The sequence below is a fragment of the Pleurodeles waltl genome, chromosome 8 (assembly GCF_031143425.1).
Source record: "Pleurodeles waltl isolate 20211129_DDA chromosome 8, aPleWal1.hap1.20221129, whole genome shotgun sequence".
In the NCBI taxonomy this organism is placed as follows: domain Eukaryota; kingdom Metazoa; phylum Chordata; class Amphibia; order Caudata; family Salamandridae; genus Pleurodeles; species Pleurodeles waltl.
Window position 1 is genome coordinate 3,161,190 of NC_090447.1, and position 25,930 is coordinate 3,187,119.

At 48.5% G+C, this 25,930-nt stretch overlaps 1 protein-coding gene across 1 annotated transcript in view; it reads right to left on the bottom strand.

Moving 5' to 3' along the window:
- Window positions 1-25,930, bottom strand: part of LOC138248999 (vomeronasal type-2 receptor 26-like) — a 191,906-nt gene that overhangs the window by 125,694 nt on the left and 40,282 nt on the right. Inside the window, exon 3 of the mRNA XM_069203054.1 lies at window positions 14,335-15,177. Within this exon, the coding sequence (XP_069059155.1) occupies window positions 14,335-15,177 (843 nt within the window). The remainder of the gene's footprint in view (window positions 1-14,334; window positions 15,178-25,930) is intronic.

Below are 25,930 nucleotides of genomic sequence, written 5' to 3' on the forward strand. Positions count from 1 at the left end.
AGTGAGTACCAAGGGGTACTTGCACCTTGCACCAGGCCCAGTTATCCCTTATTAGTGTATAGGGTGTCTAGCAGCTTAGGCTGATAGATAATGGTAGCTTAGCAGAGCAGCTTAGGCTGAACTAGGAGACGTGTGAAGCTACTACAGTACCACTTAGTGTCATATGCACAATATCATAAGAAAACACAATACACAGTTATACTAAAAATAAAGGTACTTTATTTTTATGACAATATGCCAAAGTATCTTAGAGTGTACCCTCAGTGAGAGGATAGGAAATATACACAAGATATATATACACAATAGCAAAAATATGCAGTATAGTCTTAGAAAACAGTGCAAACAATGTATATTTACAATAGGATGCAATGGGGAAACATAGGGATAGGGGCAACACGAACCATATACTCCAAAAGTGGAATGCGAACCACGAATGGACCCCAAACCTATGTGACCTTGTAGAGGGTCGCTGGGACTATTAGAAAATAGTGAGAGTTAGAAAAATAACCCTTCCCAAGACCCTGAAAAGTGAGTGCAAAGTGCACTAAAGTTCCCCTAAGGACAAAGAAGTCGTGTTAGAGGAATAATGCAGGAAAGACACAAACCAGCAATGCAACAACTGTGGATTTCCAATCTAGGGTACCTGTGGAACAAGGGGACCAAGTCCAAAAGTCACAAGCAAGTCGGAGATGGGCAGATGCCCAGGAAATGCCAGCTACGGGTGCAAAGAAGCTTCTACTGGACAGAAGAAGCTGAGGTTTCTGCAGGAAAAAAAAGGGCTAGAGAATTCCCCTTTGGTGGACGGACCCCCCTCGCCGTGGAAAGTCGTGCAGAAGTGTTTTCCCGCCGAAAGAACGCCAACAAGCCTTGCTAGCTGCAAATTGTGCGGTTAGCGTTTTTGGACGCTGCTGAGGCCCAGGAGGGACCAGGAGGTCGCAAATTGGACCAGCAGAGAGAAGGGACGTCGAGCAAGACAAGGAGCCCTCTCTGAAGCAGGTAGCACCCGGAGAAGTGCCAGAAACAGGCACTACGAGGATGCGTGAAACAGTGCTTGCCGAAGTTGCACAAAGGAGTCCCACGTCGCCGGAGACCAACTTAGAAAGTCGTGCAATGCAGGTTAGAGTGCCGTGGACCCAGGCTTGGCTGTGCACAAAGGATTTCCGCCGGAAGTGCACAGGGGCCGGAGTAGCTGCAAAGTCGCGGTTCCCAGCAATGCAGCCCAGCGAGGTGAGGCAAGGACTTACCTCCACCAAACTTGGACTGAAGAGTCACTGGACTGTGGGGGTCACTTGGACAGAGTCACTGGCTTCAAGGGACCTCGCTAGTCGTGCTGAGAGGAGACCCAAGGGACCGGTAATGCAGCTTTTTGGTGCCTGCGGTTGCAGGGGGAAGATTCCGTCGACCCACGGGAGATTTCTTCGGAGCTTCTGGTGCAGAGAGGAGGCAGGCTACCCCCACAGCATGCACAAGCAGGAAAACAGTCGAGAAGGCGGCAGGATCAGTGTTACAGAGTTGCAGTAGTCGTCTTTGCTACTATGTTGCAGGTTTGCAGGCTTCCAGCACGGTCAGCAGTCGATTCCTTATCAGAAGGTGAAGAGAGAGATGCAGAGGAACTCGGATGAGCTCTTGCATTCGTTATCTAAAGTTTCCCCAGAGACAGAGACCCTAAATAGCCAGAAAAGAGGGTTTGGCTCCTTAGGAGAGAGGATAGGCTAGCAACACCTGAAGGAGCCTATCACAAGGAGTCTCTGACGTCACCTGGTGGCACTGGCCACTCAGAGCAGTCCAGTGTGCCAGCAGCACCTCTGTTTCCAAGATGGCAGAGGTCTGGAGCACACTGGAGGAGCTCTGGACACCTCCCAGGGGAGGTGCAGGTCAGGGGAGTGGTCACTCCCCTTTCCTTTGTCCAGTTTCGCGCCAGAGCAGGGCTAAGGGGTCCCCTGAACCGGTGTAGACTGGCTTATGCAGAATTGGGCACATCTGTGCCCAAGAAAGCATTTCCAGAGGCTGGGGGAGGCTACTCCTCCCCTGCCTTCACACCATTTTCCAAAGGGAGAGGGTGTCACACCCTCTCTCAGAGGAAGTTCTTTGTTCTGCCATCCTGGGCCAGGCCTGGCTGGACCCCAGGAGGGCAGATGCCTGTCTGAGGGGTTGGCAGCAGCAGCAGCTGTAGTGAAACCCCAGGAAGGGCAGTTTGGCAGTACCAGGGTCTGTGCTACAGACCACTGGGATCATGGGATTGTGCAACTATGCCAGGATGGCATAGAGAGGGCAATTTCATGATCATAGACATGTTACATGGCCATATTCGGAGTTACCATTGTGAAGCTACATATAGGTAGTGACCTCTATGTAGTGCACGCGTGTAATGGTGTCCGCGCACTCACAAAGTCCGGGGAATTGGCCCTGAACAATGTGGGGGCACCTTGGCTAGTGCCAGGGTGCCCTCACACTAAGTAACTTTGCACCTAACCTTTACCAGGTAAAGGTTAGACACATAGGTGACTTATAAGTTACTTAAGTGCAGTGTAAAATGGCTGTGAAATAACGTGGACGTTATTTCACTCAGGCTGCAGTGGCAGGCCTGTGTAAGAATTGTCAGAGCTCCCTATGGGTGGCAAAAGAAATGCTGCAGCCCATAGGGATCTCCTGGAACCCCAATACCCTGGGTACCTCAGTACCATATACTAGGGAATTATAAGGGTGTTCCAGTATGCCAATGTAAATTGGTAAAATTGGACACTAGCCTGTTAGTGACAATTTGAAAGAAATGAGAGAGCATAACCACTGAGGTTCTGGTTAGCAGAGCCTCAGTGAGACAGTTAGACACCACACAGGGAACACATACATATAGGCCACAAACTTATGAGCACTGGGGTCCTGACTAGCAGGGTCCCAGTGACACATAACAAACATACTGAAAACATAGGGTCTTCACTATGAGCACTGGGCCCTGGCTAGCAGGATCCCAGTGAGACAGTGAAAACACCCTGACATACACTCACAAACAGGCCCAAAGTGGGGGTAACAAGGCTAGAAAGAGGCTACTTTCTCACAGACCTGAAGCTGACTACAGCATGACGCCATCAGACCTTTCTTGATTTGAAGTGAAAAAGTCTGACTTAAGTATGACGCCGCCTCATCGCATTATAACTATTAACCACCACGCGCGCGAGTGACCGGCTGCTAAAAACGTTCTTGGTTTCTCTGACTGAGTGAAGTTTTTCTGCCAAAGCTCCCCTAGATGTGTATGTTTTAATGACGTTTGAAGACATTTGTAATGGGTATAAAAGGCATCTTTGGCCGCGTCACTCCATAGGGCATTATTCAGCGTCTTGCCCGGGGCAGCTCTGATTTTATGTTTTGATGGCTAAGTATTTTCTGGCCAGTATCTGCTGCATAAGACCAAATTGCAGGAGACTTGCGCCAGAGAAGGTTGTTTGGGCGAGAAGCTCCTCCTGTGCGCGGTGACTTGTGGAGCTGCGGTCGCTGCGCGTCCTTCCCATGCAGGGCGGCCTCAGCAGCTGCTGTTGGAAGGAACTCTGCAGCCAGCATCCTCAGTGATGGAGAGTGTGGGGGCCTCTCGCCCTTTGCAGAGGACGCGGAGTTCCTCAATTAATACTTTGGCTTTCTGGGTCATATAGCGCTTCTGCTCTGCGAAGTTTGCTTTGTTATCTAAAGAAGCTCCCAAGTATTTATTGCTATTAACTTCCTCTAGGATCTCGTCATCCGGGTAGATCCTCAACGGATGGCCAAAGCAGTTTCTAAGCACCATTGTTTTGGTTTCTGTGTTGTTGATTTCTAATTTTACTTTGGTGTACTTTAATAGCTCATTAACTGATCTTTGCATGCCAGTTTTGGATAAACTCAGTAGTACAACAGCATCTGCGTGTGCGAGGTGGGACGGGGTCAAATGGCGAGGCGCGGTGGGTACGAGTTTATCCCATTTTAATGTTTTGGACACATCGGCCATAAAAAGATTAAGAGATGGTGTGCCAAAAAACGCCCTTGCTTCAGTGCTACTGCTGTCGGCGTGTTCCTCAATAGCTTTGACCCTTCGCCTATTGTACCTGAACCCTGATGTTTGTGTACAGCTGTTCCATGGCGCATAGAAGTTCGCCTGCAATGCTCACCCCTTCAGCTTGTGCCGCAACAGCCCCTGGTCCATGCGGCCAAAGGCGGATTTGAACAAAAGAAAGGGAGGGTTTTTCTCTGGCTCGTTTACACGTCTCCGCTGCTACCCTGAGGGTGGGAGCTGCAGGCAGTGGCGAAGCCCTTTCTGAATCCTGTTTGATTTACTGGAACCAGATTATTATTATTCCCTGATCAGTGCACACATTCTTTTAATATTAAAGAGCCTAATACTTGGGTCAGCGTCTGTCAGGGCTCTGAGCCGACCCGTGGCTGCGGCTTGAAGGTCTCCGTCCTTGCAGACTGGGTGCATTATTGAGAGACATTTCTCTAAATAGGGGAACAATACCTCTGCCAGTACTGGGGGCTCCATCGCTCCCTGCAGTTTCTCTGTTGGACTTCTTGGAGGGGTTGGCAGGTGCTCACATTCTGGGGGACTGATGGTTGTCCTGGGGGCACTGGGATGTTACTCTCCGTCCCCGAAGCATTCTTTGCGTCAGTCACTATGGCGAAGGACTAAGGCGGGGAGGCAGAAGGTTGGCGTCCTGATGTCACAGGCCTGAGGTGGGGTCCCTTTAAAGTGCTGAGTGAGTGCTAGCCAGGTTTCCTCGGGCACCTTGAGGTGATCATCTGCTCGGGAGACCTCACTCGGGCATTTACTGCTCCCAACAGGGGCTGCGTTGGCTTGCTCTGAGCTAGGAGTAAGCTTGCCCAGAAAGCGTCCTCCTCGCTCTTCCCATCTTCCCAGACCTATCTTTATACTCCTTCCTCGGTGTTCTTATTGGCTCCTTTCTTTAAAGCGCTTTGGCCCCTCGTTGAATTGATAAACTTTAATGATAGGCTGGTGGAAGGCCTGTTAGTTTTTTGAGCCTTTTCACTGGAGAGGCCTGCGGGGGCCACTTTGTAGAGATCTCGAAGCCTTCCTTGCGGCTGTCTGTTCATGAGCGTGAATCTACAGCAGATCTTTTGTCAGACTAGGGAAGTTGGCTACAGATTCATCAGTCCACCATAACCTTCTGACAGACGTGACCCCGTAAGGGGGTGTATTGCAAAGTGTGACGTTAGGGCGAGAGGAAGGTCTGTGAAATCCAAGGAGGACTCTGACTCGCGCCGTCATCGGTATGATTCGAGGGGTGTCGTCACCTTCCATGTATTACCCTCAGACCTCAGTGTTTCAAGGCGGGACTGAGCTGCTCACCCTGGGTGCCACCACGCTTCAATGGTGGGCGCTGCGGTGTCCGCCCGCTCTAGGCTGCCGCCAGTTTACCACCTTCATCTCAAGTACGGAAGACACTTCCATTAAGGTCACCTGTCAAGATTATCTCCCAAGGTGCGTATCTTATCCCTCTTATTATAGTCATTACATTGGTGGAAAGGTCTTCCTTTTGGATGTGCGTATACGTTACATTGCACCATAGAGTCTATTTCAAGTTCCTTCCTATTGCTTAATGTTATGGTTTGGATGCCGGCCTTGGAGGAGGACACCTGTTCGGTAACAACCTCTAACGACAAAGAGATCTAAACTGCGAGCAATCCCTTTGGTCTCCCAGATCTGTGGGGTTTTCAGCATTAAAATGATAGGATATATAGGCTATCAATGGCATTGGAATCAATGCACAAGTTTCTTGCAGTGCAATGATTGCCACTTGTGTGGGGGCACCTCCGTGAAGAGCTGATTTGGCTGCAGTTATGTTCCATGAAAGGAGACCAAGAGAATTTGCTGGCTTTTTCTCAGGGGTGGTGATCTCCTGATCACCCTCTATTCGTCACATTTAAAGCTGTAGCTAGCCAGCCCCATTGATCTTGAGCGGGCTTCTTAGCGGGTTTAGTATCTCCTTCAATGCAAAGGAGCTGGGAGCCCAATAAATGGCCCTTGTGTGTCCAATCTTCCAAAACATGAGTGGTATCCCCCTCAAGGTGGGCATGTGTCATCTTTGGCTTCTATGTTCACCGTGTAGGTATCCCAATTTCTGCCTCACATAAACTGCAAAGCCCCTACCTTGGAGGGAGCACAATTCACCAGTTTCTGCTCGTACCCACTGCAGTACTATGTGTAGTCGTGCCTAGAACCGCGAGTGCCTTTCACTGCATTGCGATATGTCACTTGAAGGGCACGAACGCAAGGTCAATAAATCTGCGCAAGTGTTTGCCTCCTTTAGCTTTAGGGCGTAGCCAAACTAGGCAGGATTCGGAAGTTGGAGTCAGTACATGACCCATCAATTCCGCAGTGGGTGGATGTAACCTCGACTCAAGACAATTGTATGGGGGAGCATAATCCAAGACCATGCAATAAAATCCGGCCTCTGCAAATTTGTAGCAGGTGTGGATATCGGGAACGTACGGGGGGATAGATATGTCTGGTGTATATAATTAAATTGCGTGAAACAGAATCTAGGATTCCAAAATACTTCCTTACATGTTGGAGAGCTCACATCCAGGTTTTAGTAGTCAGTGGTTGTGGGAGCACTTCATTCCAGCCAGACTCCAGCCCTCCTGCGGTGGACAGGTGCAATCAGTTACCCAAGTGTAAAGGCCGGTGGCACCCAGCCTGGCCCGTTCAGCAGATAGGAGCCAGTGCAGGGGCCACCGCAGCTGTGTTACAACATAGCACAGATACAAATTAGGGGTGCCCAGACCTCCCTCTCATAACGGAGATTGTGCTATCCCAAGGCCACACGTTGGTGTCCCGTTCCCCATATCAAGTCCAATAGAAGACCATTCAATCCACAGAAGAACTGCTTTGGGATCGCTATTTACAGTGCGGTAAATAAATACAGCAATCTTAGTAAGTGCCACTCGGCCTGGCGGGGATAAGGGCAGTGAACATCAGAAGGCGAGAGATCCATGTATAGGTCGTAGTGCTTGATCCACATTGCCTCCTTTGAGGGCCCTTTCCGTATGGTATATTTGGAAGCCCAGATACTTGAATGTCTCGGAGCACCATTTGACTTGATGCTCTGAAGAAGTGGCTCGTGGGGCTCAGGGGTCGAGGTGAGAGGAAACAAGCAGGGCTTAGTCCAGTTCACTTTGAGGCCAGAAACAGTTCGAAATTCATCTAACAGGCACATCAATCCCGGGAGGTAGTCTCAGGCATTATTCAAGAAGACCAGTGCATCGCCCAGATAAAGAGATACAATGTGGGGTATGGCTAATTCTTGGATGCCCCTTTGATCCGCCTGCACACACAAGCAACACACGAGCAGTTTCATGACTATTGCAAAAAGCAGTGGCAACAGTGGAGGCCCCTGCCTGGTGCCCCCTAGGATCAGGAAACTGTCTGATATCACCTGACCCATTCTAACTCTAGCTGTTGAGCCTAAATACAATGTGCGGATCCACCCCAGGAACACCGGCCCGAAACCCATACATCATAGTGTCACCAAGGGGAATTCCCAGCTGAGGGTGTTGAAGGTTTTCTCGATTATTGGAGATAGCGCCACCCTGTCAGATGCCTCCGGGGGCATATCGTGGATAATTCACAAGAGTCACTGTATGTTGAGGAAAGTGCTATGGCCCAGTATGAATTCCTATTGATCTGTGGGAGTAGCCGGTTTGTCAGGATCTTACCCAGGACTTTGCAGTCCAGGTTAGAGTGCACATCAAGAGGATCCCGTCCCGGTTTGGGGAGAAATACTATTAGCGCCTCACGTTGGGAGGATGAAAGTTGGCCGCAAGATTTAGCTTCATTGAACACCTCTAGGATAGGCTGATTAAGAAGAGTGGAGAATGTGGCATGATATTCAACATGAACACCATCTACATCTGGGGTCTTGTTCCGGGCTACTTGGGCTATGGCCGTTCCAATCTCTTCCAGGCTAACGGGTTCCTCTAATTCGGCCCTCTGGAGTGGGGATAAGCAAGGAATAGGAAGGCCCTTCAAGAAGCCATCCAACTGCACAGGATGCGACCGTCGTCTGCGCCGTATAGTGTGCGATAGTAATCTCGAAAGGCGTCATTAATTTCGGCTTCCATGGAGGTCATGGAGCCAACATCCCATCTGATGGCTCCAATTGGAGTACACTGTTGATGTTCCCTAGCTAGCCATGCCAGTAGCCTACCTGAGTGGTCACCCTCTGCATTGTAGCATGGCCAAGCGCCACCTATAATCGTGTTTACTCAAGTGCGATTCAGGCTCCCTGTATTGCCTGTGAAGGAGCTGGAGCATGTCAACCCCTGCCTCCCGAACTGCCAGCGCCCCCTCTAAGAGGTGCACTTCCTTGTCTATTGACATTAGTTCATTTTGTAGTGTCTGTTGGACTCCCCAAGAGGCCGCCTAACAATGACCCCATACTACTTCATTATGTGCATCCCACTCTGTTGTACGCAGAGGATTGGATGCCTTATTGAGGTCAAAGTAGTGTGTAATGCAGGTAAATAGTCCCTTACGGAACGGGGGGTCCAGTAGTGTTTCTGTCTGAAGGTGCCAGGTAGGAGCCCGTGGTTGTGGTCGTTCCCACTGCACGACTATCTGCAGTGGGCAATGATCCAAGATCTGTGGATCAGTGAACCTAGTCGATCAGTCCCAAGGATCAGATCGATCCTGGTATGAACATCATGAACCGGTGAGTAATAAGAATACTCCCGGTCCGTTTGGTGACCGAGTCACCAGAGATCATAAAGGCGCAGCTGCGTCAGTCAAATACAGAAGTATTGCACCATTCAGGCAGCCGCTGCACCCTAGGGAACAGAGTGGTCCCAGTCCATGTCAGGTGCACAGTTAAAATGTCTGCCCCAAATGCATGCCGCCGCGGGATCTCCGAAGAGCACAGGAGTGAGCCCATCAAAGAATTCTGATTGATTGGAGTTGGGGTCAAAAACCCCTACCAGTGTCAGGGGGGATCCATCCAGTTGTCCCTCTAGAACCCAGCATCCACACTATGTCGAGCCACCACAAATGGGCCCCAGGGGCTAACCACACCAGCATCACATGGGCAAATGCAGAGGAAGGAGTGCCATATACCTGTCACTGTCATTTTGCCCTCATTTTCTGGAGTTCTGTGGCCATCAGTTGAGTCTCCTGCAGCCTGGCAATGTGCCTGCAGTGACACTTAAGATATGCATGGATCCGTGACAATGAAGTCTCCCGCCAAACACCCCGAAGCAAAAACCAAACAGTAGAAAAACCATAAGCTAGGCAAAAAGTGTCCATATGGAAGGCTTTTAGAGGTGTGCGGAAGTACCAGTGTTCATCACCTCCATGGCTGAGATCCGGTGTGGATGTGATATCACCCAACCCATCAAAATTGTAAAAGCTTACCTTTGAGGTGCCCAATCCCCCAAGCAGTACAATGCACTAATACATGCATAAAAGAGCCCATGGCATCCTTAGTGGGAACTGTCCGCAGGTCCCAAAGTGAGCCCAGTCCAAGCAGTCACTAGTCAATGATGCTCTGGTAGTTTCCAGAATCAAACTGGATTCCTGTGAAGTCTGAAAGAAAGGCGACTTTATAGTGCAAAGGTTCACAGTTTGTAAGCACTGCCCCAGGTCGAGTAAGTGTCTGCTCTCAATAGATCATCCGCAGAGCGTAATGTGATCTTCGGGTCTTGATGCCTCTGAGAGGCAATTGGTTTGCAACAGCACAAAGGGGTTGATGGTGCGTTGCGAGGCCTCCCGCAGTGCCCTAGCTCGCCCTCTGCTGCCTGATCCTTAGTAGGCCTGGACTGCATGGACTTGCACTTGCCTGGCGCAGCCGGGCATCAGACACTATTCGGTGTCAGGATTCTCCAGAGAGGGTTGGGCCATGCCCTTGGCATGGAACCAGGTCCAACCATCTTGCAATGAAGGAGGAGGGGAGGAGCAGTGGACGATGCAGTAGATCGGTGCTCACAGCGCGGAGCGAACCCAGTTGCGTGAGGAGGGAGTGGGAAGTTAACAACCACCAGCCATAAATGAGGCAGGAATAGGGAAGAAGAGAGGACCCTCTCACTTCCTCGTGGAAGCAGGCTCAGTGACAGGCATCCCTGGGGCCAAAGATTATCCATACAACGTCCTCGACGTATAATACAGTGGTGAAGGCTCACTTCCCAAAATCCAGGCAGAGGTATTGCAGATGCAAACAGAGGGAAAAAGGTACTTGATTGCTAACACAATGTACTTACTGAACATAAACCTTTGTTGGCATTGAATGGTTAAATTACTAAGAGTGCAATGTTACATTAATCTGTGGGGTAGCCTAACCCTACTCCTGATCAACAAGCCACTCATGCTACAGGCCACTTGCATCTTCTGTTTCCACACAGGCTGATCCAGGAATGATCCATCCCACAGATGTGAGAAGGAGGCGGGGTGGGGCAGACAGAAGCAACTGAAGGCTAAAAAGACAATGGAGGCTTCCCCGCTTAACAACCTTTTAACCTAGAGAGAGTGGCCCTTTCGGAGGACGATGGGCCAGGAAGGGGCAGGAGGAACTTGTAGGCTTCAAAGGGATCCTCTGTCTCCTTACCTTAGCAGTCGTACGTCTGGGCAGCACTGACCATCCCTGGAGTGTCCTGGGGGAAGGTCTGCAGTTCACATCTGCAGCCTGAGCTCTATTACTAACCCTGTGACTTAGTTACCTCTGAATACAGCAGGCACAAACTGAGCTCAGTGCGCGAAATAAGGTCCACACACAAGAAGTCCTTGTTCCACATGGTTAGGTAAAGAACGCTGTTGCCAGTACAAAGAAGACCTATTTAGGCAAAGAGAGAAAAGCCCAGGAGGCCACTTTCCCCAGCAGCTGTCAGGCAGTATTATAATAATTTCACTGCCACCCCTTAGAGTCCTGAGCAGCGAGGCAGGTTGATGGTAATCACACTTGATGAGGATGATGCAGCAACAGCCCTGCTATACATTGCTTCTAGTGCAGAAGCATGATTGTCACATGTGCTGTGGCAAGGGTCAAAAAGCCACAACTTGCTACAGTGCTTCAAGGCCCCGCCTCTGAAGCATCACGTGCAGGTGATGTTTTCATCACAACATAAGTTCACCATCTTTGGTGGCCTCTGCCACCATCAGAGCGGTGCTGAAGAAGCGCAAAAAAGAGAAAACCAGGCAGTAAGCCTTCTCATTTTATGCAGCCAGGACCTGGAATGACAACCCTCTGTCCGTCAAGATTGACCAACCCTGCTCCAGTCCAGGAAAGAAATATATTAACTGGGATTTCTTTGAGTTTAGATAGATCACACCTTTTTATCAAGAGGTAGTACAATGTGTTCCACCATAAATAGATCTCTCATAAAACAAAATATATAAGAACCATATGCAAGCAAGAAAAATTGGAAGCCAAGATGAGAAATTATGTATAACATAAATATATTCTGAATATATTAGAGTTTGGCTCGCGGGGACCATTGTGAATATCCCATCCTATGACGGTATGAGGCTTGGATAGCACCATGTTTGATGGAGTATCCCTTCGCAAGACTCTAATGTGGCTCATAGGGTGAGGATGAGTTAGCTGGGTGCTGTAAGAGACACAGCAGCATCCGTGCAGTGCTCAAGTGTGCAGAAGGGTAGGTTGTGTGAAAAGGCACGCACACACAGGAAGGGAAATCTCAATGGCTGTAATCTTTATATCAGAACAAATATACAGAGCAAAGAAGTCCTGAAGTGATCCGGGATAAGACACTGGTTCGGTATTTGTCTTCGATTTAGGAAGAGCTCTTGAAGACCTCGACATCCTGACGCAGGAAGAGTCCACTTTCAGGCTTTGAATTCAGCTACCCCTGCAATGACAGGATGAGTCTTCGTCTTGGTCCCTGTACAGTATTCCACAGCCTTTCGACTGGGTTAAGGCTAAATAAATACCACATAGGTTTACACTAACACGTGTGGCTCTCACTCTTTGAATGGAATTTGTTCAAATCAAGTAAATGCTGACCGAAGGTGCCTGCATGTGCATGCATGATCAGCCATCTTAGAATGGTCAAACCTTTTTTTTATATGATGACTATCCACCGATAATGCTCAGGGCACTGAGAAATGAGCAAGGGGCCTGAGGGGGAAGCAGGATGCTGAGTGTGGGGTCAAAAAGTGGGATTCAAAAGGGGGATGGTGCAAGAAGAGACCTGGGGAGAGAAAGTAGTTCCTTCCATGCACTGCCAAGTATGGTCGGTTGATAATAGTGGAAGGATACATCCATCAAAACTATGTGAGACCAAAATGTTCCTCGATGGGAAAACACATGACTATAGATATAAGTCAGAGAATCAGAAGTAGGGAAGTGAAATAGACAGAAAGGGCATCCAATCATGAGGAAGAGCCTGAACCAAAGCCCACTTTAAGTACCTGACAGGTCTCACGCACATAGCTTAAGCCTGCGAAAGCCAAGACCTACAACGTGGAACAAAATTGAGTCATTAGCAGATGTATCAGGCCCTGGACAGGGCAAAAGCAGTGGGCACAGCTGTAGGTCCTCTCCCCAACAACTGTAAGGGACGCGGCCCTTCTCTTCTTGCTGAATAGAGTGTTGAGTGAGCACCAGGGCTCACAGAGGTTCTGGCTGCAGTATTCTGTCCTTGGTTCTTTAGAGATTAAAAATCACTGGGTTTCTGCTGGTGGGGGGGGGGGGGCAGTCACATCTGCTGTCAAAAACCTTTGACCAGTGCTCCGTTCATCCCTATGCACCAAGCCACAGTGGGATTCACCCTACTATTTTGAAGGAAGGTAGGCTGTTAACACTGTCTTTGATGGAGGAGGATAAAACTCTGTATGTCAGACACATTTGGGAATGCTGTGTGGGCAGAAATAACATGGTTGACAACTTGGCAAGCTTGTATTTGCCACACTGGCCGACAGACTTTGAATGCAGACACCCTGACAGAGTTGGACATCTTTAAATGTGGTGAGTGTTGTTCTGCTAGAGGGGTGAATGCCAGTTTTTCGCTGACCTGGTGAGTAATAAGTAGCCCAATTTCTTAGGATCCATTTTCGTTACGGTGCTATTTTGCACCATATTAGATTGTAAGACGGTACCATTTTATGTTGTACAATTGTCAGTTTGCAAAAATGGCTTTGATGTGACAAAACTACACTGTTGTCATAGTTGGACTTTCGCTCCTATACAAGACTGCTGAACGGCACTTTTATTTGTAGGTGACTGAGTCACTCCTACAACAAGTGGCAACTGTCGACCCAACCCTCCCGGCTCACAAGCTGTAACTCACCAAAACTCAGAAAGCAAAAGTTATTTCTGGCAGACCTACGCATGGTCTGTAGATAAGAGCTCTTAGGGAAGTCGTGCTGGAACAGAAGTTACCCTTTTCTCTCGTTAGCAATAAGTGTCAGTCACACAAAGGCAATGATGGAGATGCAGGAGAGTTTTCAATATATTTATTGGAAAGACTACAATCTACAATAACATGCCTGTGCTGCAATAATTAGGATAATGAACAGTAAAAGGTGCAGAATTGTGAAGGTGAAAGTTGTGAATATAAAAAAAAACACCATCTTACAATAAACATGAGATATAAAATTCCTAGCAATGAGAACCTAAACTCTAACCTAAAGAGAGCTAGGTGTGATACGAGCACCCCCAACCCCTGTAACCTTGGAATGAGGTCTCTAGGTCAGACTCCGTTCTGCATCGAGGTGACATGCACTGTAGATGGTGTCTGGAAGGAACCCCTCTAATTACCTTGTCCATGTGGGATGTATTTATACAGATCATGTAGGATCCCTGACGCAGGTCTTTTCCCAAATAACTGATAAGGAGGCACACGTGTGGTGGCAATTATGTAAACAATCCACCAACAAGTGCACATTATGTTCCTATCACACGTAAGTGAGAAAAAACACATGATAACAATACCAACGTACATCACTGATCATGACACTGATAATGCAAATCAAAACATTTTTATAAAATATAACCAATGGCAGCAAGCTAGAAGAAAAAATGAAATAAATGGAACATAACAGAACAAGCTAAATAGGTAAAAGGTCACTAGGTGACCGGGGCACAGGCCTGCACGCCAAAGGCTAAGATAAACTCCTGAGTCCCAATAAGTACTAAAATGGATTCACCACACTGCCGCAGAAAAAATGCTTTAACACCAGTGTGAATATATGATGTAGTGCTTACTACAGCCATGCACAAATAACTGCACTGCAAAAAAACCAGAACTTCACAGTGTAGTATAGGCAATAAGGCATCTAATGTGGACAGGTGTATAAGGTATATTTCTACTGCAACCTCAAGAAATGAATAGGATACTTGTTGGTACCTGCCACGGTTTGATATTGTTGATGTCAGCACAAGAGCCGGTCTTGAATGGTCCTTTCCCCGGCACACAGCGTAGAAGGGTATTTAATGCAGAAGCAAAGGCATACACTGCGGTGTAACCTTGATAAGTGTAGCTAAGCTCATTAAGTTCAAATAAAGCCATGGCCTCTTCATTTAATGTCTCTTCCCCTGAGCAAGGCACCCATCCGCTTTTCTCTCCTTCTGTGGACACACCACTAGTCCCATTGCTATCAGGAAAAATACAATGAAATGCTTTCTTCCAGAACAGTTTTATAAATACATCCTTCGGATAACTCGCTGGCTTTAATTTGCGTAAAAATTCTTCAAAACCCAGCATGTGCTCTGTGTAAGGTACAATGCCCAGAGATCCATTCAGTATTCTCCAGGCCTGGTTGGCCAGTACCCAAGGTGTGATGGTAAAGGATGCTGTGAGGATCCAGACTTTGCTGCTAACATTCAGGCCATAAAGAGTTTCTAGCAACAACTTGACATGTATCTCAGGGCTGTGAACAATCACCACCTTTGCTGTGTGTTTACGGATCATTTCTGCAAGTTGAAGTACCTTCTCTTTGGAGTATCGAAGGTGAACCTGCTCCATGAACGCTACGCAACCACCGCTGTCCTCAATGCGTCTCTGTATGCTGTGCCCTCCCTGTAAGCCCAGCTCATCATCAGACACGACCATACCAACCCATGTCCAACGGAAGTGGCCAACGAGATGCGCAATGGCTAAGTTCTGGAATGTTGAGGGGGGCACTGTACGTAAAAATGAGGGAAACTGGAGCTTGTCGCTAAGAGAAGAGAGCACAGATCCTTGGCTTATCTGTCAGAAACATAAGAAAATTACAAGAGGGAAAAGGTAACATGAGAAATCTCCATTTCTACAAATGCAATAGACACTGGCCCAGGTGAAAACATATTTCATGCATTATGTAGCACTGGCTGTCAGCATCATCAATGCATGGGATGCCCTACAAGCAGGAGCTGGAGTAACACTTATTTTTGTGCAGTACAGATTGAGGAGTGAAAGACCCAAGGACCCAAAGGAAGTCAGATAAAGGAATGGGGCTAGACAGATATAAAGTAATTTGCTGAAAACCCCGGAGTGACATTGAGTATGTGACTGTGTCACTGTGATGAGAAGAGTCATCAACATATGCACTGCCAGAGTTGAAACCATTTGTAGCTTGACTTAAAGTTAGGTGCGTCATGCTGCAAATGTATGGCGTGGGTGACTCAGGGGCAATCAGGCAATCCTTCTAAAAAATATTGCCATTGTCCTTGGATAGACAGTTGCTGGAAATTGAGGTAGTACCAAGGTCATGTAGTCATTGCTAACTTTTGACATGTGGTGTGGGACAGTCTATCTAATTCAGGCACAACGTATCTCACTCTCAATGAATATAATGCCCAAATGTTAATATTCATTTTGGAAATGTACGTAAGTGGTTATTTACTGTAAGAAATACACATACTAAATTTATGAATTCTTATGACATAACGTTCAAAAGGTGCTCCCGGTCCAAACAAGGAGAGTGCATCGTATTATTTTGAATGCGCTGCCGCAAACTCGTGCTGCCCTCAAGGCAGTGCATGTAAGAGAAGTACGGAGCAGCTGTTTAAAAGCTGCTTTGTAGTTCTCTGTGCAGGTGGTACCCTGCCTGCACTTTTAAGGGGGTTTAGAGATCCCCTTACAGGCAGGTGCAGTGGGTGGTTGCACCTGCCTGCATGGGGATGTCTGAGGACTCCATGGGACCCCTTTTCTCCCCACCAGAGGGCTGCCTTTAAAAGGTACACAGTAAGTGCCCCACCTTTTTGTGGCACACTTTCAAAGCGCCTTCTAAAGGCATGTTTGCCTCTGCGTCCACCTCGGTTATACAGCATGACCTCAGAGGAAAAGTGATTCACTAATTTGCATGGGGCCACGCCTCATGCAAATGAGAGAACGCCTTCTGATGATGGCACTGGATCTATATGTGTGCCAACTATCCGCATTACAGAAAGGGATGCACAAGCATCTGCAGCCCCTTCTGTAATACCAAAGTGCCCCGGGCGCGCAAAGGGGGCGTAAAGAGTTTCCAGCAACAACTTGACATGTATCTCAGGGCTGTGAACAATCACCACCTTTGATGTGTGTCTACGGATCATTTGGGCAAGTTGAAGGGACTTCTCTTTGGAGTATCAAAGGTGAACCTGCTCCATGAAGGCTACGAAACCACCTCTGTCCTTAGGCTGTGCCCTCTCTTTAAGACCAACTCATTATCAGACATGACCATACCAACCTATGTCCAATGGAAGTGGCCAACAAGATACAGAATGGCTGTAAGAGGCTGGCCTGGTTTGTAGTGGATACCTAATGTACCTACACCCTATACCAGGTCCAGTTATCCCTTATTAGTGAAATGTAGGCAGTGTCTTGAAGCCAGGATGTCTAGAGGTAGCTGTAGCTGAGCAGCCAAGGCTTATCTAGGAGACATGCACAGCTCATGCAATACCACTGTAGTCCCACAGTACTCACACACATGAAAGAACATACTCAGTGTTACAAAAATAAAGGTACTTTATTTTGGTGACACAAATGCGAAAAATACAATACAGACTATACTCCCTTAGGAGGTAAGTAATACACAAATTATATACACTAGTATGCAAAAACAGGTGTAAAAACAGTTAGAAAACTGTGCAAATAGTAAAAATCACAATAGTTAGAAATGGGCTTCTGGGGAATACAAACCATGTACTAAGAAAGTGGAATGCGAATGTCGGTTTCCCACCTAGGCAAGTGTAGTGTGTAGAGGGGTGCTGGGAGTATTAGAAAACACAAAAGGTAAGTAATAGAACCCACCCCAGAGCCCAGGAAAGCAGGAGTAAATCACAGTGACTTTCCTAGAACACACATGAACACGAGAAAGAAGATAATGCAAGAACCAGAAGATACTGCAAGACACCAACAGTAGATTCCTAGACCTGAGAACCTGTGGAAGAAGGGGACCAGGGCCAATAAGCACAGAAGAGTCCAGGGAGAACAGGAGCCCCTGCTAACCCGGGTGAAGTTGCAAAAGAAGAACTACCGGTGAAGAACAACAGTCAGTACTGCACCCAAGAAGATGGATGCGGGTTCCTGGTTGGTGCAGATGATGTCCCACACCGGATGGAAGATTGCAGTCTTGTTTGCGGCCCTGGATTCCGCCAACAAGCCTTAGCACACGCAAACCTTGCGGTTAGTGGAAAATGGCACTGCCCAGGACCTGGTGGTCTGTACTCCGAAGTGGAAGTCAGAGGGGGCTCTCAGTAACTCAGAGATCCCACAGAAGACCAGGCGCTGCACACAGGAGTCCCACAGCATTGGGGCAAAGAAGGTGCAAAAGGAGGCCCATGGAACACTACCATAAAGGATCCTGCGCCACCGGAGAAGCACTCAGGAAGCTGTGCATTGCAGGATAGAGCGCTGGGGGACAGAGCTGCGCGGTGCACGAAGAACTTTGTGGAAGGATGCAAACAAGCCTTAGCAACTGTTAAATATGCGTTGCACGGAGGTAGTGTCTTGCAAGGGGAGGCAAGTTCTTACCTCCACCATAGTTGGACAGTAGGACGTCAGGACCGGTAGGACCACTTCAGTCCACCATGGGTGATGCAAGATCCACGCAACTTGTCAGGAGAGGGAACCCACGCAGCCAGTCTTCGTTGCAGAGAGGTGCCTACTGAAGCAAAGAAGTAGGGGCCAGATGTAGGTAGGTAAAAAATTGCAAGTCGGAAATTGCGAGTTGTTCCGACTCGCAATATGGTATCCAACAAGAAAAAGTGACTTCATTTTGCGAATGAAGTCGCACCGCAGATTGCGAGTCCGCTGTTTGCGAGGTCGCTTTTTGCGACCGCGCTAAAAACGAACACGCAAATTGCGAGTGGGAGTCGCAAATTGTGACTGTGCCGCAAATTGAATGCAGGTGCAGCAGAACACTCTGGAAAACACTTCCTGGCTCTTGATGATGACATCACAGCCAGGAAGTTTACTAATACACCTGGGAGGAGGGAGGACCACACCCATTTTCAACTGCTGAACAGCCAACAGGAGGAACAGCAGCTAAAATGGAAGAAACAGCCAGGAAGAGAAAGATAAAATTTGCAGAAAAAGAACTGGAGGTGCTGACGGACGAATGCTGCCAGCACCATGATAAACTCTTTGGGAGAGCAGCCCTCAGTGTGCCAGAGCAGGAAAAAAGGAGGATTTGGAGTGAAATCCAAGACAAAGTAAATTCAATGGGTGTGAGCCACAGGAGTATTGAGGAACTTAAAAAAAGGTGGTATGACCTGCGCTCCTGGACAAAGGAGAGGGTGGCAGAGCGCCTCCGGAAGATGAGGGGCACTGGAGGAGGACCATCTACCATACCACCACCCACACCCTTGGAGGAAAGAGTGGAGGAGACCCTGGAGCCAGAGGCAGTGTCCGGGATTGGAGAGCTGGACACGTCAGCACCAGGACCATCAACCAGTGAGTACCATGAGACATGCATGTTCACCCATATCTGCCATACCCCCACCCACCTAGTACACAGCAGCATGCACAACCAAAATAGCGCCATTTCAGAGTAGCAACCACCTGAATGGTGCATTATGGGCAATGTAGTCAAGTAGGCAGCTGATAGGCAACAGTTTATTAGGAAGCATATAACAGATGGTAGATACTGACAGTGTGTTCCCTATGTCCCACAGGTCTCCCACAAGACACCACCTCCAGCCACACCGTCCAGGGGCCACAGGTCAGCCACCAGGCAGCACAGGACCCAGGAGCAGCCACCACAGGGACCTGCACCACCCACCCACAGTCCCCTCCAGATGCACCAGTGGCCATACAGGAGATTGAGGCAGCCACAGTGCCAGCGTACAGGACACAGAACCACCACCGCGTCGCAGGCGATGTCTCAATGTCCCCACAGTGTCACAGGGAGAAGTAGGGGACGCCTCCATTTCCGCCGCTGAGGCTGCACTCATCTATGGTCAGCGCCTGCAGACAAGGGAAATGAGACTTATTTCAGGGGCCATGCGGCGCATGGAAAGAAACCAAACAACAGGGCTGCAACAGGTCCACACAGAGCTACAACATCTGAACAGAAATGTAGTTGACCCTGCGCTCTCAATCAGACAACTGGTGGCTGAACTTGTCACGGAGAGAGAGGGTGCAAGGCGCCGTGACCGGCAGCTCATCCACCACCTAGACCGCATGGCTGGCTCCATCGTCCGGCTGGCTGTAAACACCACAGGGCTGTCACGCCACACAGTCAGCCTACAGGTGGACATGGGCCACTTTGCCAGCGATGTGGCTCGTGGGCTGGGACGCATTAGCCACGCAGTCGACATGATGGAGGCACAACAGGTGGCTAGGGGCGCGGCAGACACGCCGCAAGACAGTGAGGAGGGCTCTACTATAAGTAGTGCATCAGCCACAGCCACAATGGTGTTGCGTAGAGGAAGTGCATGGCAGGGCACTGCAGACACTCTAGGAACCAGCCATGCTGGGCGAGCACGGCGTAGGGTGTGAGCTACGCACTGACATACAATGGAGGCACATGAGGTTAATGTGTCCTCATAGCAGGAGGACTTTTACAGCCCCTGATCAGTAGTTTCTGTAAATAGTTTATTGGTTCACTTCATTAAAGTTCTTGTTTGATCAACTTCACACCTGGGCCCTTTGTGTGTGACATTCGTGTGTGTGGTGACAGTTAGCACGTACCTTCCAAAGTATTGGTTTGCAATGTGGTCCTGTCTCTGTCTGCCTTGATTTGCAATGCTTCTATCCCCATGATGGCGATGTGGTAGCTCTTGCTCGTCATCCTCCGAATCTGGGTCTTCTGGGGTGAGATGTAGCCCACGTCTGGTGGCAATGTTATGCAGTATAGCGCATGCGCCAACATTCTTGAATGCTGTTAATGGGGCATACTGGAGGGCACCTCCACTTCTGTGGAGGCATCTGAATCTTGCCTTCAACAGTCCAAAGGTCTTCTCTATAATATTTTGGGTCCTCCAATGTGCACTGTTGTATCGCCTCTCTGTCTCATTGCTGGGTGTTAAGTATGGGGTAAGTATCCATGGTCGTAGTGCATATGCACTGTCACCTGTTTGGCACAAAATGTACAATGTTAGCTGGGCATAGATGGGTTCCACATTGACCTGTGTGTATGTCTGCAAGGTGTATTCAGCTATACCTAGGAGGTATCCGTCTCCAAACTCCTCACGTTCTAGGCGTTGGTGTATCCCACTGTGCCTAAAAATGTAGGAGTCATGTGTACTCCCTGGGAATTTGGCAACCATGTCAGTAATTACATAATGGGCGTCACATACCACCTGGATGTTCAGTGAGTGGGTACACTTCCGGTTGCGGAACAGATATTCCAGATTTGCATGAGGGCATATTTGTATATGTGTCCCGTCTACACACCCTATTACATGCAGGAAGTTGGCAATCCTGTAGAATTCCAACTTGGTGTTGTTGATTTCTGCCTCATTCCTGGGTAGGTATATGTATCTGAACATGTGTGTGAGTATGGCATCTAGGATCTGAAGAACCGCGAGAGTGCACTTTGAGATACCCCACCTGCCACAGCAATGACCCCCTGATAGCTACCCGAGGCCAAGAGGTGCAGTGAGCATAGCACTTGCACATGCGTAGGGATGGCGCAGCCGCGCACAGTCTGGCGTTGTAGCTGTGGTTTGAGTAATTCTATTAAATCTAGTATAGCTGCGCTGCTAAGTCTATATTTATCATATATCTCCTCCTCAGTTTGTTGGAAGAGTGTCTGCCTTGTTCTGTATATCTTCTCCTGTCTCTGGCTCCTCCTCCTCCTCTGCTACCGCGGCGTGGACTCTCCTCCTCCTTGCTATCACATATATCTCCGCCATCTTGAGTGGCCCAGGTGCCTTCTGGGTCTCCTTTTATACTTTGGTTATGGTTACCACCTGCTCTGAGTTAGTGGTAAATTGGAAGTGCAAAACGGGCTTTTTGCGACTAGTCGCAATTTGCGGGTGGCTATTTCATATGGTTTGCGACTCGCAAATTGCGACTTCCTATTTGCGGGTCGCAAAATGGGGTCGCTATTTTTGCAAGTCGGTAATGGCTCGCGTCGCAATTTGCGATTCGGAAATGGGATTTTTGCATCCCATTTCCGATTTTGCGGGGTCGCAAATCGCGATTCGGGCCATTTGCGGCTCGCAAAAGTTTGCTACATCTGGCCCTAACTCCCTTACTCCAAGGGAGATTCCTTTGTTCTTCTGGTGCAGGCTGAAGACAGGCTGTCCTCTGACGATGCACGACTGGGAAACAGTTGCAGTTGCTGGCAGGGGCTGAAGATACAATGTTGCTGAAGTCATCTTTGCTTCTTTGTAGAAGTTTGTAGAGTTCCTGGAGGGTCCAGATGCAGTTTCTTTGGTGAGAAGGTGTAGTAAAGGATGCAGAGGATTCCTGCTGGAGTCTTACAATCCGAATCTGAAGAACCTCCCAAGAGAGAGACCCTAGATAGCCCTGAAAGGGGGATTGGTCAGCTAAACAGGGCTCTGATGTCACCTGCTGGCACTGGCCACTCAAATGTTACCAGAGTTCCCCCCCAACCTTGAATCCAAGATGGAAAAACTTAGGGACCCCTGGAGCAGCTCTGAGCACCACCACTGGGGTGGTGATGGACAGGGGAGTGGTCACTGCCCTTTCCTTTGTCCACTTTCGCGCCAGAGCAGGGACTGGGGTCCCTGAACCGATGTAGACAAAATTATGCAAAGAGGGCACCAAATGTGCCCTTCATAGCAGTTCCAGTGGCTTCGGGAGGAAATCCTTTGTTCTGCCTTCCTGGGCTTGATCTGCCCTGTCTGAGAGGTGGCAGCAGCCTGGAAAACCTCAGAAGGCCGGAATGGCAATACTGAGGGTCCTCTAAGGAGCCCCCAGAGTGCATGGAATCATACAACCAATGATTGCAAAAGTAATGGGGTATGATTCCAACATGTTTGATACCAAACATGCCTATGTTCGGAGTTACCGTTATGTAGCTGGACATAGGTAGTGACCTATGTCCAGTACACGCGTAAAATGGCGTCCCCGCACTCATGGATTCTGGGAAAATGGTCCTGGAGGTCATGGGGGAACCTCTGCTTCTGCAGGGGTGCCCTCACACACAGGTACTTTGCACCCTGCCCTCAGGGCTGGTAGGTCTGCTATAGGGGTGACTTATGAGTGACCTGGTGCAGTGTATATGTCAGTGAAAGGGTGCATGCACCTTTTCACACATGCTGCAATGGCTGTCCTGCAGAAGCCTTTGCATGGGCTCCCTATGGGTGGCAAAAGATATGCAGCAGCCCATAGGGATCCTCTGGAACCCCAATGCCCTGGGTACCTAGGTACCATATACTAGGGACTTATAAGGGGGCACCAGTATGCCAATTTTCAGTGAAATACTGGGTTATGAGTATGCAACAACAAAATCTAGGGGAGAGATAGCATAATCACTGGGGTTCTGGTTAGAAGGATCCCAGTGAACACAGTCAAGCACACTGACATCAGGCAGAACATGGGGGTAACTAGGGCAAAAAGAGGGTACTTTCCTACAAATGTGTAAAGCGATTGCACAAGACACACAACACACGTGCCACAATAAATACACCACAAAGGAAACACAACACCAAGTTATGTAAAAGTAAACTGTACTGCTTAAAACATCATTAGACCAAACAGAACATGCTAGTAATAGCCTGCTACCCAAGCAGTTGTCAGAACATTACACAGTTATTAGTACTCTGCAAAAGCCAGAAGAAGTCACATAAAACACATAGGTTACTGGTTATTCTGCAACACAAGCAGAAGTCAGATGAATCACATAGGTTACTGGTATTACAAGCAGTAGTCTGGTTGCCATCATTATTGGCGAAAAAATACACGTGGCACAGTACACGTTATCATAAATGCGAAAACAACTCCATGAATGCCCATAAAGTGAAACATCAGAAACACTTATGGCATTGTTAGAACTGATTCCTGCAAAAGTGGTAAACCGCACTCCTCTGTATTCCAATCTTATCATGCGTCTGATGCTCAATGGCAAGAACGTTTGGTGTGCTATCCTGCTTAGTGCTCTGCCCCATTGCACTTGCAGAAACCTCATAACAAAAGCTGATGCATTAACGTGCAGCAGTCCCAGGATGCAACAGCCATATTATAATCACCAAACGTCTTCCAATTTAATCCATTTTATTCAACTTTTTCAATTTGTATCCATTCATCATTACTCTGATGTTCAAATATATGTAAAACGCCGATCTAGGCATTTTACACAGCACATCAAAATTCACTACTCTGGAAGTAACAATGTAATCAACCCGATGCATTTCAGGCATTCAGTCCTTTTTCAGGGGTAACTATGGTACAAAAACAACACGTCATGCCCAGCAGGGACACCCTCCCACATTGTACAGCAAAAAAATCTTTAATTCAACTGATACCATCCCCTTTTTATAAAAACATATCAAACAATCAAAATGGCTAACTCATACTGAAAGACACATGCATCACATGTAAACCAATGTGAAAAGTACGAACTGCATACCGGTAACTCTGTGAAAAACGTGCGCCATGTTGATACCATTAAAAATAAACCAAGCAAAAAAATTCAAATTAATCCAGTGACACCGAATCAAAACATGTGCTTATAACTAAAAATGTGTTTGTCCAGTGCTCCTGAACACCACCCAAAAAGAATGCACATATCACACTAAACATATCACCAGAGATGCTAGGACACCATAATGAATGCCCCTAGAATGAAAGCATTCCTATTAGGCACATGTCAGCATGAACACACTAGACATCATCATGATGTAACATAAGATGAGAAATCACTCAAAATGCACATCATTATAATGAATGCACCATCACCTATATGGATAAAAAACCAAATCACCCAGGGGGGTTTTATCCGGTGGAGCACAGTCCAGTTGAGGAGCTCCGATGCTCCTCCGATAATCCTGCAGTGCTCCTCCTGATGGCGGGGATGGCCTCCCTTGAGGTGTCCGTCCCACAGATAACTGGGGGCCAATAATCAAAACTAAAGTGCCCCCCAAAGGTGCACCGCCACTGGGGGTCACCCACCCTGCCCAAGTCGACAAGAAGACCTCTCAAGGTCCCCTTCACCCTGGGCACAGTTTTGATGTGACCGCGGTTTGCTTCAGCGGTGCGCTCCTCCTGCAGCGCATTAGGAGCCCTCTGGGGCTCCGAGGATGCACAGCATTTCTCCTGGCCAGACAAAGCCCTAGTTGGTGGATCTCCCACACAGGGAGAGACAAGTTTTCTTCTAGACTCGGGCTGTGGCAGTGAACGCACCCCAAACCAGGTGCCTGCCAGTGCTGCAGGGGCACTAAATAGAGCGTGCTCGTCCGTGCTAGCTCTCCAGCCCTTGCGACCTCTCCCACATGGGAGAGGGAAAGGGGGACCACACAGTGGTGCGCGGTGCTTTCTTGCACCCGTGGGGACAAATAACTCAAAGGCGGCAGAGTGGAGCGCTCTTCACACGCTATAAGGCACAACAATCACAGTGCCCTCCTTGCGCTGGGTAAATAGAAGGCTTTTCCTGCACCACGAGAGAAGGTAGTTGCAGTGCTCAGCGCTAAAAGGCAAGAAGAGCTGCAGAGGGCACACCTCCCAGCTACTGGAGACTGCAAAAGGGGGCACAGGACAGTAGGCCCAGGCAAACAGGCCAGCACTAAGGGTTGCAGGCAGTGTCAGTTCCTCCTAGTGGCCCAGCAGGTCACAGATCAGCACAACAGCAGTAGTCCAAAGACGGTTCTTCACTTATACTCAGTTTTGCACAACTTTTACAAAAGGAGAAGAGATTCCAACCAGTCCTAACTGGTTCTAGGAGTGTCCCCTCTCTCCTCCAGCACAAACTCTAGACATCAGTGGGGGGTAAATGAGCCCTTTGTGTGAGGCCAGGGCACAGCCTTCACAAATGCAGGTGTGCCCCGCCTCGCCTTCTCTCAGCCCGGAAAGACCATTCAATATGCAGATGCACCTCTGTGACACCTCCACCCTCCCTGTGTACAGGCTGTCTGAAACGTATGCAAGAAGCCCAGCTGTCACTCTGCCCCAGATGTGGACTGGAGTCAAGCTGCAAAACACCAGATTCATAAGCACTGTGAAATGCTCACTTTCTAGAAGCGGCATTTCCATAACGGTAATAAAAAGTCCACCTACACCAGTAAGCAGCATTTGTTACTACCATTCCAACTATACCAAACATGCCTATGCTACCCCTCATAGATCAGACAATACCACCTCCACTTAAGGCAGGGCATTTCCAATGCAATCCTATGAGAAGGCAGCACTCACAGCAGTGAGAAACCAAATAGGCTGTTTGTCACTACCAGGACAGGCCACACAAGTAGGCACATGTCCTGCGTGTTACATACATAGCACCCTGCCCATAGGGCTAGCTAGGGCCTAACTTAGGGGTGATTTATATGTAGCAAATGGGGAGTTCCAGGCCTGGAAATTAAATTTAGATACCAGGTCCCTGTGGCAATAAACTGTGCATGCAGACCCTGTGCTA